The sequence below is a fragment of the Callospermophilus lateralis genome, chromosome 15, assembly GCF_048772815.1.
Source record: "Callospermophilus lateralis isolate mCalLat2 chromosome 15, mCalLat2.hap1, whole genome shotgun sequence".
Lineage (NCBI taxonomy): Eukaryota > Metazoa > Chordata > Mammalia > Rodentia > Sciuridae > Callospermophilus > Callospermophilus lateralis.
The window spans coordinates 89,044,096-89,058,584 of NC_135319.1; the positions used below are offsets into that span (position 1 = coordinate 89,044,096).

General features: G+C 49.8%; 1 protein-coding gene across 2 annotated transcripts in view; it reads left to right on the forward strand.

Annotated features, from left to right (window-relative positions):
* The window catches only part of Dock1 (dedicator of cytokinesis 1), a 447,303-nt gene that overhangs the window by 48,657 nt on the left and 384,157 nt on the right, over nucleotides 1–14,489 (forward strand). For both annotated transcript variants that reach the window (XM_077105459.1, XM_077105460.1), the window contains exons 3-6: nucleotides 3,257–3,297; nucleotides 6,124–6,179; nucleotides 9,975–10,071; nucleotides 12,245–12,393. In XM_077105459.1, the coding sequence (XP_076961574.1) occupies nucleotides 3,257–3,297; nucleotides 6,124–6,179; nucleotides 9,975–10,071; nucleotides 12,245–12,393 (343 nt within the window). The remainder of the gene's footprint in view (nucleotides 1–3,256; nucleotides 3,298–6,123; nucleotides 6,180–9,974; nucleotides 10,072–12,244; nucleotides 12,394–14,489) is intronic.

Below are 14,489 nucleotides of genomic sequence, written 5' to 3' on the forward strand. Positions count from 1 at the left end.
CCAGCCCCCACTTTTGCTCTAAGAAAAGTTTTCTGCCTTTCTCTGTGATCCCTTCGGGTGGGCCAGGCTTGTTCCCAGGATGTAGCTTCAGATGGCTCCCCCACAGGGACTTGCTTTCCTCGGTCACTCTTTAGTAAATAAGGTTCTGAGAACACGTTTGCCTTCAGGTTGTGGTTAATTGCTCTTTCTCAGGCTCCGCCAGGCCTGGAGCCCAGAGCACAGAAAAGACACTGCCAGGCCCCTGTGGAGGGGGAGGAGCTTGCGGCCCTTTGCTGGAGGCTCCTGCCCTGAAGCAGCATCCAGGGACAACCTAATGCCAGGTCAAGTGACTCTGGTGTGGCCAGGACAGTTCTGCTGTCTGCTCATTTCCATGAGGGTCCCCAGGGGCTGAATGCCTGACCTGGGGGAAGCTGCAGGCATCACTTATAAAGATCAGGAAATAGTCCTTTTGGTTCAGCCACAGCATTAAAATTTTAAAAGTGTTAATGACTATTATATTTTATTCCAAAAATGACCTGCTGTTTTCCTGTGCTGGACAGTGGCCTCCCTGAGTCCAGGGACTGTGTTTTGCCCAGGTTTGCCTGTCTCTTGGGTGAGTCTCTTCTTGACCAGTTGCTTGCCTCGGTGGAGGCTGCTGCAAGCCCTGTGGGTTCTGCTAGTTAAGACTCTCCTATCCCAGCCTCCTCTCTGCTTTGCAAGAAGGAGGTCACAGTGTCCCATCTCCTCATTCTCCAGGTGACATTCTCTCCCTGTTGGACTGACTGCTGTCTTGCAGGCTGGTTTGTGGTTTGGCCCCTGCCTGTCTGAGGGGCTTTCTGGGTATGAGCTCACGGAGGACAGAGGTTGGGTCCATCCGTTTCTGCGTCTGTGCACCGAGGAAACTTCTGACACATAGTTCCGTTAGATGAGGGAATCATGCTTCAAAGACCTGGGGAAGCGAACTGTAGGTCTGCACTTTGCTTAGGAAGCCCATTTAAAAGGAAACTAGCATCTGTTGACATTAAGTGACGCAAGGTCCCTCCTTGTCCTCACAGTGTGCTCCCCCTGCCCCTCCAAGAAACAATTCTGCTCTGTTTGAAGGGGTCTTGTTTACCCGAGTCCTTGCCCTATTGGGGGGTGTGTTGAGGGTAGATGAACGTAGCCTCAGCTCTCCTTCTGCCTCTGGAAGGGGCTCCCCTCCTCCCAGTGCAGCTCCAGCTGCTTTGCCAACGCCCTCCCAGTCGTGGGTGCTCAGATGGCCGCTCTGCCAGCCGCTGGGTCCTGAGCCGTGGGCACACCTGTCTGTCCCGTGGATGTCTTTGGGCTGTGTTTCCTGGAGGTGGTTGCTGGTCTCCTGCGGTGGGGACCCTCCCTAGGTGCACTGGGCCTGCTGCTCCCTTGCTGGCAGCTGTAATCCACATTCCCCGCTGCGTTGTTCTTACCACTCTTGATAACTGTGTAGCAGTGCTTTTTAAAAAAGCTTTTGATTCATTTTTTTAATTTTAAATTTTTACTTTTTTTTGGTACCAGAATTTGAACCCAGGGGCACTCAGCCACTGAGCCACATCTCCAGCCCTTTTTATTTTTTATTTTGAGACAGGGTCTTGTTAAGTTGCTTAGGGCCTCGATAAGTTGCTGAAGCTGGCCTTGAATTTGTGATCCTCCTGCCTCAGCCTCCTGAGCTGCTGGGATTATAGGCATGCACCACTGCACCCAGCTTAACTTTGTCCTTTCTTGTTAGTGAGTTTGAGCATCTCTCAAATGCGTAAGTCTTTAGGCTTCTTCTTTATGCATTGTTCCTACAATTTGCTCTGATTTTTATTTGGTTGCTGCTTTCTTCTTTCCTCTGTGAAATTTCCTTATCCTTATTAATCCTTTGTCAGTTTCAGAAAACAATGGACATATTAGTGTTGAAATGCAGGAAGGACATAATAGCAGGATAAAGGACAGTCCTCCAAATTGAGCAAATGCAGTTTGAACAGCTCGGTAGGTTCACCTTCTCTCCTCCTGCACTTTTCTGTCTGTGGACACTGTCACTGGTGGCCCTGACTCGGGGCTGGAGTATCTGAAACCTCTGGACCCCATTGTGGCTATCAGGAGGTGACCCTTCAGATACGCGCCTGATGTCTGGACACTTACTATCTGCAGTGCCCCCTGCTCAGGCTGGGGTTCCTGTCATTTCTTAATGTTTTGCTTATCTTAATACCATCACTTTTTGGTTCCCAAACCTCCTTCCCCTCTGGTTGTTAAAATTGCTTCTTTTTGAGATGGGGCAGAGGGTAATTGCTGCTGCCTTTGCCTGTTCCCAGATCTGTCTGGGCTTCTCTCTCATGCCTGGACGTCCTTGGTATCTAGGGTTTGGCTTTTTTGATAATGTATACAGCTCGGCGTTTGGTGAATCCCTGTGAATTTGCCCAGCTTACACATTTTCCAAGTGTTCTCTGCCACTCTCCAAAGAGGTCCTTTGCCTCCTGTGGGGCAGGGTTGGGTCTGTCTCTGAGCTTTGGGTTTGCTTTCCAGAGGTAAGTTTACCTGGAGGAACTGCAGAATGTTTGGGTCGGAAGACACCCCCCTGACGTCAGGGTATGGTACAGTGGTCAGGAGACGGGTTACAGGCCGTGGACCCCTGTCATTTGCAGGGACACACTCCTTCACAGAGTCTGCTGGGAGGTGCTGGGTGGGGTCGGGTCTGTCTGCTGGCGAAGCGACTGCTTTCAGTGTTTGATATAAATAGGGAGTCCTTCCCTTGTTTACTTTCTCTCTTTCTGGAGGAAAGGGAAATTGAGTCCAGGCAACCCCCAGGGGGTAGGTGGGCCTCTGCTGGACCACACTTCCTGCTGCCATCAGTCTGGCCACAGAAGCGCTTTGTGAGATCATGGCAGCCCCAGGGCTCGGCTCCTCCTGTGGAGAGGGAGGAAATTGGTTCTCAATAGGTTTTCTGTGCAGTGCAGCTCTTGGTGATCTGAGGGTGCTGGTATGTGCATTTGGACCCTGATTCAAGGCAGGCGGTGCAGAGAAGGGTCAGTGCATACATAAGGAGCCTACTAGGGACTTGTGGCTGAAAGGACAGCTTCCTCTTGGAACTGAGCTCCTTAGCTTCAGCTTGCTGCCCAGGGCAAGGTGAGGCAAGTGGAGATGAAGGTCTGGCCTGCCTGCTGGATCTCAGGGCCCTAGGGTATCGCATTCTGGGCTGATGGCCCTCAGGGAGGTGTCCAGCCCTGAGGCTGCTGCTGGCCCCGTGGCCCTCCTATTGCTAACACTCACTCTGTCTGTGCAGGGTGGTACCGAGGCTACACCTTGAGGAAGAAGTCCAAGAAGGTAAGTCCTTGTCATTATACGTGGTGCTCGGTGCGGGAGGGAATCAGTCTCATCTCATCTGGGCCTGGGTTGTACTTGCATGTCTTCTTTTCTGAATTTCAAAAATACGTGGATGGAAAGGTCAGCTTCCTTGAATGCTTCCCTCCTGGGCAGCCTGTGGATGGAGGAATGGCTGCTTCCTTTTCTGGGGGAGCTGCTGGGTGGGACGCGCTTGGCCTCTTGTCCTCAGGTAGTGGGAACCCTCTTGTCCTGGTGAGGTTGGCCTCCTGCGTAGGCAGCGCAGGCCAGGGAACGAGCTGAGAGAGCAACTTCAGAGCGACACAGGCTGCCAGCAACTTCCAGCCTCACTTCGGCCTCGACAAGGGAGCAGCTGGCGAGGCTCAGGCTTGCCTTTCCTCTTGCACTGGATGATCTGTGTACCACTCAGGTTGAGTAACAAAAAACTGCTTTTTTAGGGCTGTTTGCTTGCCCGAGTCTCTGAATATCTGAAACTAAAACATGTAATTAGACCTCAGATCACTCCCAGCCACAATTCCGTGGCTTTAGCATTCTTAGCTTTGCAAAACCTAATTATGGCTCTTTGGTTTGGCTCTCTGATGTCACGATTTTGAAGCACCGTCCGTTCGCAGCTGTACTTAGGCGCCCATGCTAACTTATATGTTTTAAGGTCTAATTACATTGGACGGACGGTTTGTGCCCTTCTTGGAGTTGGCCTCCCTCATCTCCAGCTTGGGCTGGGCTTTCTTTCCACTGTGGTCCTGAGCCTTTAGACAGGCTTTGGAAGTTCTGCTCTGCCTTCCCCGGAGGCCTGAGCCAGGCCATGCTGACCACATCTGAAGCTGCTCATCCTCTCACACCACAGTTACTTGGGAGAGGTGCAGGGTGGTCCCCAGGGCAGCCTTCTCTGGCATTCCATGTTTAGGTTCTAACAGAGAGTCACTCGAAGGAGTAGTGGTCGGCTGAACCTCCAAATTGGAAGGACCTCCCCACTTGGCCCTGCTGGGCTCAGATGGGCTGTAAGTGTCCTGAGCCCCAGAGTTGGGAACAGACAGATTCCAACCTTGCGGTAGAAGAGTCTTCAAGGACGTTCTCTTTTCCCATCAATTTCTCTTGTGTTTTGATGGAGGAGTACTCTTGCAGAGGAAACCCTGAGTTTCTTCTGGAGCCCCGCAGTTGAAGATGGCGGTAATGAAGACCCGAGGATTGGGGACTGACCCCCCGTCCCTGCCTTGCCCGTACAGAGGACGAAGCTGCAGCCTCCTGTGCTGCCCAGGGACTCTTTGTTTTCCTTGGTGCTTGTGTGGCACTGGGCTTTGGGGATCACCTCACCCAGTTTAGGGTCTCTCCCATTCCCCGGTGCCTCCTGGACCACAGTCCTCCTGCACCAGAGCCCTCATTGGCAGAGGAGCAAATGGAAGCCTTGCAGAGCTTTAGTTTTGCCTCATTCCCAGAAGCAGGGAAGGGACGTGGCCCTTAGAAATCTTGACTCTCAGTGTTCTGCAGGCCGGTCCCGAGTGCCCTAGACCAAAATGCTCATTTTCAACCCCCAGGTGTGCCCAGCCTCATCTGGATGTTGCCCTTCCTCTGGCTTCACTCCTGGGTGGGTTTGCTGAGACCGAGGGGATCTCTTCCTGTGCACTGCCAGGGTTGGGGGGGGCTCCTTTGCTTTTGTACCCTCATTTGAACACATTGGCATCATGCAAAGATGCCCCTTTGACCATGCTGGAACTTAGTGGTGTCGGGGATACCTGGGACCTGGCTGGCTCAAGCTGGGTTGGGTCTCTTGGTCCTTCATGTGGGTCGGTCTCTGACTTCTTGCCTGACTCTTGCGATCACATTTCCTTATATTCAGTCCAGCCACTGTCCCTGTAGGCAGGAGGAGCAGGGAACCCTGGTCAGCCCTTTCTGTGCCCCATGCCCTTCTGATCAGAATTGCCAGTCTGGTTTTGGATCTAGTGTGGATTCTTTGGGGGGCAGATGCAGGGAGGGCCCAGTGAGAAGCTCCTGTTCCTGCCACAGAACGCTGACTGGGCTTCTGCTCTGTGCTCCAGACCTCACGCAGGAAGTGCTTGCTGGCTTGTGCTGCCCAGACCCCAGCCCCGTGGCCCCGTGGCCCGTCTTCCCGTGCTCACCTCTGCTCCGCTTCAGCAAGCTCTTGATAAAGCTCCTCCTGGCACTTTTCAGACTGTGTCTGACACCCGTGTCCTGTTAAGAAATCACCTCCCTGGGGCCCAGTCCTGTGGGTTGTGTGTGTGTCGCACTTTGGAGATGGAGCGTGGTGTACAGCATGAGCTAGCATGCTCCCCTGGCTGCATATGGGACCATGTTCATTCCCCTTTATTTTACCACTGGTCCCTCTGTTTGGAGATTTTTGAGAAAGTTCCAATGGGTGTAGAGCAGGGGTCAGTGCATAAGTGGCAAGCCATGATATAAACCAAATTCTGATGACAATCTTATTATTTTGAAAGGGGGAAATCTTCCTCAACCATCATCACCAGCTGGCCTTTGACTTGCCTGCAGCAAGATCAACAGCGGAAAAGGGAGCAACTTAGGGAGAAAATGAGAAGTGAAATTTTTCCTTTGCAAACACATTGTCTCTGTTTTCTTCTAAGACATCTGTGGACTCTTTGAAATACAAGCTGATTGCGTTGCTGTTTTTTCACACTTTGTATTCTCTCTGATGTGTTGTATGTCAGGCTTAGCATAAGACTTGCAAAATTAATAGTGACCCAGCTATCCGGACCCCCACCTTGGCAGGGCTGCTGTTTGATTTGCATGCACTGTTCATGTTGGTAATGAAAACTTTTTTTTTTTTTCCCTTCAAAGGGTATATTTCCTGCTTCATATATTCATCTTAAAGAAGCAATAGTTGAAGGAAAAGGGTGAGTTTATTCTCGATGTTTAAATGAAGAATTGCAATTACTTGTGGTGCAGCTGCTGAACAGTCAGCTGGGTAGCAGTCGGGGGTAAGACCACCTGTATGATTGACGCCAGTAATTCAGGAGTTGAGGGGTCAGAAAGGGAATCCACGATTTAGAGTGCAGTACCACGTTGCCTTGAGCCTTCAGGGTCCGAGGTCACCAGCACAACTGCAGGCCTTCTCCTTGAACCTGGGTCTCTGCTTCCCTGTGAGCTACCCTTGCGGCAGACTCCACAGCCCTGCCCCCTCCCACTCAGCTCGGAGTCCATTTTTTTCTGGAAGGGCTAGCATGCTGTAATACAAATGGAGTTTAGGGGGTAGCAGCAGTTGTTAAATTGGGACACGTATGAATTTGCATTTCATCTCATTATGATCTGTGCTTCCTGGAGGTCATCACACTGATGCATACGGTCATTAAAGGGACATTTGTGGAGCAGGAACCCATTCAGCAGGAATGGCAAATGAACAGCCAGGTGTGAATTCGGAAGAAGGAGCATTAAAATGTTTTCTTTTTTGGTCTCTGCTACATCTTCACACTCAGTTAAATATGTAAATTATAAAATTACTAATCATATGATTACTGCATAATGACATCTCTCTGGCTGATTACAAAATTGCCTTTCCAAGCACTGTACTTTTAACATATGAAAGGGCTGTTCGGGTTCTCTAGTTCCATGATGCATAATTAGAATGAAGAAAATAATTTAGAGGCATGAATGGTGATGACCTGCAATAGGGAGAGGTTTTTTTTTTTTTTTCTTTTTTAGAGATAAAATGTTTTGTATGCAAAGTTCTAAGGGGAAGAAAAAGAAAGTTTCGAAATTGTTATATATCCTCTTACAGAAATAACTGAATAATGTGGGCATTTAATGTACTTTATACCTGTGTTGAATCCTTGTCAGCTTGATAGATTAATATTTTTTCAAAGCATTCTGATGCCTATAAAGGAATATACGTCAGATGTAATTTTGAATCACGCTAATAAAGTGATCAGTCATTGCCTTGGTTCTCCCTGAGGGGAGCCACGCCCTCCCAGGCAGGCAGGGGCACTGTGTTCCTCCTGTCCTGGGTCTCCTGGTCTCAGGTGCTCTAGTGGGTCAGCAGATGGAGATGTGAGATGCGTGGTGTGCAGACCATTGTCCTGCTGGTCCTTTGCTTCTGGACACTCCACGCTCCTGACCTGCTGGGCTGTCCACCTGCTCCCTCTGCAAAGGGCCTGGTGTCCACGGGCTGGACGGGATGGTGCCTCCTCTCCTCCTGAAGCTGCAGACATCCACCCTCCCTTCTGAGCTCCCTCCTCCTTCCTGGTGTGGGCCGCTCTCCCCCACTACTGCCCACTGCTGCTGCCTCTGTGCTGTCCAGTTTCAGGCTCCCGCCCCTCTGCAGGCTCTTCTCTGAGGATCTCTGTGGTTGGTGTCTCTTTCTGGCGCAGTCCCCGCTGGTTCTCTCTCTTACGTGATCGCTCTCTCGCTTGGGCTCTCTCTTCTCTCGGGACATGGCCTTCTTCCACTTTTGAACATCCCAAATGACTGACAGATGCCTGCTGCCACCAATTCTGTTTTTCCCCCCATATAAAGAGCACTTCTCGCTGTCCTGTCGTGGTGACCTGTGTGCCCTCATTTCCGGGCCTGGGGTCACTCCAGCATTGGACACTGTGGCCACCACTCCATGTAACGCCCCGTGGTGGGGCTGATGACCTCCTGGCCCCTTGCTGCGGGTCCCCTGACTGCTCCCGGTGCTGCTCCCCCTTCCTTCCCTGCCCGCTGCTGTACGGTGCTGTCCTTGGCCTGCTGGGACTTCTCTGTTGCTCCTTGCTTGAGACATGGCCTCTTGTCCTCACACCTGGTCCCTCTGGCTCAGCTTGGGGCCTCCATGCCTGACCTTTCTCTTGATATCTTGCTTTTGTATAAGAACAAGTGACCAAGAGGAATCACCACCATTGGCTGAGCATCTGCTCTGCCTCATCCATTTTTAAAAATATTTTCTATTTCGAATTGACTAATAAAAATTGCATCTAGTTATGATGTACCACATGATGTTTTGAAATATGTATTTGTGCTGTAATGGCTGAGTCAGGCGATTAACCTGCGCGACCTCCCGTTCTTGTTTATTTGTGGTGAGAAGACCTTGGATCTGCTCCCTGGGCCATTTTCCGGTGTAGGAAGTGTCCTTGCTGACTTAGTCGTGGCAGAGCTCTCAGACGTTCTCCCCACTCCACTAGAAGCCTGTGGCCTTTGGCCAGCCCCTACCACCGTCCACTCCCGGTGGGCCATTCACTCTCACTGGCGCTCTGCCTTGACCTCTCCTCGGTCTGACCACGCCTACAGGCCGCCTCACTGGGGTTGGGCATTCTGTCCTTGGGGGTCCTGCTCCCTGGCGGGCACAGCAAGACCAAGGGCACTAGTGTCAGCTGGCACGTTCGCCTAGGGGACATCAGGTGTATGGAAAGGGAGGAAGGAAGCAGGGACCAGAACGGAGACAGGGACCTGGCGCATGGATTGACGCCCTGGCCACAAGGACTTGGTCTGTGTGACTGAGTGCCAGGCTTCCTGTAGTGTGAGAAGAGCCCCCAGACTCAGGCCTGTGATGGAACAGCCCAGACGTTGCCAGTGTGTGCCCAGTGGGGCAGACGGCACCCTCCCTGCAGGCCATGCGAGAACCACATGCGTATCAGCCTCCCTGGGCCCTTGGTGACAGGCTCAGTGGGGTTGTCTTGGCAGCCACATCTCAGTAGAAGCTGGTGGTGTCCTATCACGGGAGGTCCTCAGCGCCGTGTCCTGTGGTGGGGGTGGCCTGGCACACAGCTCCTCCTTATGCATTAGGTCTGGGTCTCCCCATGAGGACAGCATTCCTTTGGGAGTCACTGTCCCTTGCTTTGGAAGATCCCTCCACTAATAAGCCATTGCATGCTGAACCCCAGTCATGAGCCAAGTTAGGTCTCTCCACAGGCCTGGGCCCATGTACTCAAGGACACGGGGGACCTATGGTAGTGCCCCGAACCTTCCCCCTGACTGGCTTCTGGTCTGTTCAGGATACTCAGAGTGCTCCTGGTCCCTGGTACCCTAATATCCAAGCCATAGCTTCAGCCCTACCCAGTCCCAGCCTGTGAGCGTAGTGCCAGCTCTGAGCACTGCCCAGAAAACGAAGGCTGCTTTGATTGCCAAAAAGAAGATGCAGACGTGGACAGAGTTAGAAATAAGGCAAGGGCTATCTTTCAGGGTGGAGCGAAAAGGTAAAAGGCTTGTCAGGCTCGGGACTGGATGGAGTACCCAAGGACACGTGAACGCTGTGACCTGGCTCGCACTTCACCAAGGACAACCACTTCCTGCACGTCACTCGAGTTTTACGCATGATGGAAATGTGAAACAACCTTAACCCAAACCGCATGCAAGCGCCACGTGGACGGGCGGTAATTTACCGCTTCTCTAAGATAGATGGGGCCGTGCTATGCATGTGCTCTCCACTTCCAGACCCCCACGTTCTGAAGGCTTTTAATGGAGATCATTCTCCTTCTTCATCTTGCTTTGACGTGCAGGTGGATGGCTGACGTGCAGGAGAACACACGGACACTCTCAGGCTCTGTGCAAACCATGCTTAACGTTCTTGGGTACATTTATATGTGTGAACAGGCTTGCTGGTATATTGTCTTTCTCTTTGTTTAAATGTTGAACTCGGGCCTGGACTGGGACTTCGTCAGGTACAGCGGACAGTGGTTGGGGAACCTTGGAATCAGCCTCTTTTCCTTCTTTCATCCCAGGCAACATGAGACGGTCATCCCGGGCGACCTCCCGCTCATTCAGGAGGTCACCACGACGCTTCGCGAGTGGTCCACCATCTGGAGGCAGCTCTATGTGGTGAGAAGACGTGACATTAAACTTAAAAACCAAGAGTGGTGTTTCTGGACCTTTCTGCATCCTGAGAACCTCAGGGACAGGATCTTACATAGAGAGGGCAGACAAAGCCTCCTGCCCCCTGGTCTGACTGCTGTTGGGGGCCGTGTGCCCTTTGACCTGCACACTTGGGGAGCAGTGGGAGGCTATCAAGCGAGGGGCCGTGGACTCCCCCTGCCTCCTGTGCAAAGGGGATGTGGTTGCTCTCCGGCCCTCTGACCAGGCAATCTGAGTTTATGTTACCTCCGAGTTTTTGTTTTGATCCAGAGACTGAAATAGGTGCCTTTTGATGGATGCTGTAGAGGGTGACTTTAGGTGGTGCCTCTTATCGGTTAAGATTTGTCATCTTTTTGAGGTGGGGAGTGTTTTGTGTTCTCTCTTGGTGTGCAGTTGTCCAGTTGTGCTGATCACAGGAGAAGTCTTATTAATGCAGAGGTTGGAGTTCTGGCATCTACATTTCATATCCCCTCAGGGCATTTCTTTGCACACAGATTCATATTTGCAGAAGGTTGGCTTTTGTTAAGCCTGTATTTCTATTCAGAGTGTTGATTTCTCATATGCTAATGTTATTACCACCAAGCAAGCGCTCTGGGAGGAAGTCAGTGCGTTAATTTCTCGGGAACATAGAAAACTTCCTGAAGTCCCACAGCTGCTCCTTGGGCATCTTGTCGTTCTTGATTATACAGTGGTTTCCTATAAATGCACTGTAATAAGCAGTTGCAGTAATTGTTCATCAAATGTACTCAAAAACCTAAAAGCGTAAAGTTAGCCATGAATGTTTTGTGTAAATCTGAAGCAATTTCATAGTCGGTGTTTCATGTTCAACTTAGCAATTTTTAAACAAAAATATGGCAACAAAATAAACAGGAGTCGATGCTGACTCGTGCGTGAGTGGACCCGGTTGTAGCTGCCCCAGAGTGGGCATTGCTGACCATCACCTTGGTTTCCTTTCACGGATCTAGAGTTTACCTCTGGTGGACTCGCATGGTTCAGTTTGTGCAAAGTGAAGCAAAAGATGCTTATACTATTTTTATAAGCATTTTCTCTCTTCTCTGTGGTTGTAGACAAGTCAGCAAAGTATTAAGGATTTTAGAGAGTTGATAGGACAAGGAGAACTAGTCAGAGGGAAGGGAACACAGTTTTGCAATAAATTTGGAATTTTGACTATTTAGTTTTCATTTAAGAAATTAAAATTAGATAATGTGAAGAATAGCTCATGAGACGTAAGATAGCTCATTAGGTGTCTGGTGGGTGGGTGGTGGGGCCCTTAGAACCTCTTAGAAAGTAGGTCAGGTTCTAGAATCAGTAGGGTTGCTGGTTCAGATAAATGAAGACATATTTTAAAACACAGCTATGTCCATATTTTAGTTTTTCAAAGGGACCATGGGGATTAAAATATTAAATTAGGTCCCACCAAGACTTCTTCCCATGGAAAGAACCACGGGGTCATTTTTTCCTGTGGGTAATCCCTAAGCCCCTTGATGAATCGTAATCCTGCAATTGCAAATGTTGCTTTTTTTTTTGTACCATTAATCCTCGCAGAATATATAGAAAGTGGTAAGAAGCATGAATTTTGTGTCTTATTTGCATTTTCCTTTGGGCATAAGTGCTCTGAGAGCTTGTGAATAAGATTTGGTGTCTTGCAGAAGCTCCTGTATGTGTGTGCAGGGCACCAGGGGGCCAGTGCGGCTCAGCTGATGGACAGGCCTGGGGGCCCAGTTTCTCAGGGTGCTGGGAAGGGCCCAGGGTGCAGGGCATTCCGAAGAGTATGCACTACTCAGAGGGAGTGTGGAGCTGTAGGTCCAGGGTCATTCAGAGGGAGCTTTCTGCCTCACTCATCCACTTGAGGCTTGAGGTCATTGTCCAGTTCCTGCTGGCTAGCCTCTTGACCCAGTGGTACCTACTCAGGAATGTTGGGTGAAATCTTGGGGCTTGTGCATTCCTTCTTATTTTTTAACATTTAATTTCTATGGGGATCAAATTCTATATGATGTGCTCCATTTCATGCTAAAAACACTTTTTAATTTAACACTGATAGATCCCATGTTGTATTTGAAAAAATTTCCATTGAATATGATCTCCAGAATGTTATTTTGTACCCAGAATGCTATGGTTCACCTTATTTTTTCCCATGTAGCAAGATAACAGGGAGATGTTCCGCAGCGTTCGGCACATGATCTATGACCTTATTGAGTGGCGATCACAGATTCTTTCTGGAACTCTGCCCCAGGATGAGCTCAAAGAACTGAAGAAGAAAGTCACCGCCAAAATTGATTATGGAAACAGGTTTGTTTGTTTGAAAGATGATTTCATGCTTAAATTACCCAATATAATAGCATAACCATAAGCCTTGAGAACACCAAAATCACATTTTATCATGAAGCAAAATTTCTAACATCTGCATCATGGCATGGTTTTCATTTAGAAAAGAATGAAGTATTTTCTATTAGATTCTGAAAGTCAGTAGTGTGCTGAGTCATCCTTGAAGCTATTCTCTCCATTCCCCCACTGGAAGGGCAAAGGAGCTGAGAAGCCTGTCACCGTTCTGGCGAGACCCACAGTGATTTCTCCAACATGCAAGTTTTACTCTTGGCTTAGTATCTGACTTTGTGTCCAGAAGTGAGGGGACCTCGTGCAATAAGAAGCACCCTGTGTCCTGCGGTTCTGAGGGCAGGGATGGACGTTAGGGTGCCTGTTTCCTGGGTAAGCATGCCCGCTTTCACAAACAGAAATGTGACCCTGCTGGGTTTGAATTCAGGTGAACATAGATAATTGCTTCTTTTACAGAGGGGTCTTGCGGGAGTTCCGTCTGTGCCAGGTAAACTTGAATGGCTTTAGCAGTGACTGTTCAGGACCCTCAGAGAGCATGTGCTGGTGGTAGCAAGAGTCCTCAGCTGCTGCCAGGTGCAGGGCTGCTGGGATCCTAATTCTCAAGGTCTGTAAGCAGAATGAGGCCATGTCCTTTCCCACCTGATAACTATTTTGTTGTTTATGTAATGTCAAAGCTACAGAAAGTCTTTAAAATGGTCTGGTCACCTGGTTCCCCAGTGCTTTTCATATCCGCATTACTTGGAGAGGTTCTGAAAAGAGAATCCCGGGACCTGTTCCTTAAGATTCTGTTTTCTGATGTCTGCGTTATTGTCTGAGTGTGTCTGATGCGTGTCTGAGTGTGCACTATGTCTATGGCTGTAGTGTCTGTGTGTACATTTGTTGTCCTTGGCTCTGTGTCTGAGTGTACATGGTCCATGACCTTTATTGCATTCTCAAATGGCTCCCAGAACCCCTATCTACTAGGATTAAAGGAAAAAAAGGTCAAAACATCTAAGTGATGAATGAAAAAGGCACAGAACATGCAGCGCTGTTAGATGCAGCCATCTTAGACTCCAGCACCAATGCGTGGGGCTAGGAAGCTTGAGCAGGGCACTGGGCGCTGGAGGAATCATGGAGCAGCCTGGTGGCCCTGGTGGCAAGAACCTCTCTTGTTATATGTCCTATCAATGTAGTAAATTACAGTTGGAAATATTTTCTTTCTTAACTAGCTTGTTCCATGACACAACACATTCAGGTAGCTGCCTGCAGCTAAGTTAAGCGGGTGGTCTCTGAACAGAAGTTCAAAATATAATACTCCAATAGAAAACGAGATCAGAGCTCCAAAAGTTTGCTTTATTAAGCAGGTGATCTTAAAATGGGTTTCACTGCAACAGCATGTAATATTCTATACCCAGAAGTCTCTGGCCTCCTGGGGAAAAAAATAAACAAAAGTGAAACACCTTCTTCTGTAACATTTCTAACCCAAATCCTGTATCTTGCTCATAATGAGGCTTTAAGAAACTTTTCACACTTGAAGTAGGAATTCCTAGAAACAAAATTGGGTGATAGTTGAGATTTCACAAGAAGGTCTGGTCTGCAGCTCCTCTCAGTTGGCTGGCAGGAGGCTCACCCTCCCCTGCTCTCACTGCTACGTTTTCGTGTGCAAAACAAAGGGGTGGGCTAAGCCAGACACCCTCCCACTGCTGTCAGCAGGTCCACTCCACTTTCTCCCTCCTCCTCAAGACCGCCTGGGTCTCTGCAGTCAGTCTCTAAGGGTCAGGTCACCTTGCCACGGTGAGATGCACCTTCTAACAGAGACTCACTCTGCATTCAGAACCAGGTGTGCATGGCTTGCTGAGAACAGGTGTCGGATGGTGTGGTGTGACAGCCCACATCACGTGACTGCTTCTGGGGGGCATTCTGAAAGAGCATGGGCTCTGCCAGGAGGGGGCTCCGGTGCAGAGTCCCAGCTGTGGCTCCTCTAGGTGCTTGCAGTTGGACAGGGTAATAGTTTCCCAGAGCCCCTGTCTCCTCTGAGGTGGGTCTGGCCTGGTCTTCTGGCAGGGCAGGAC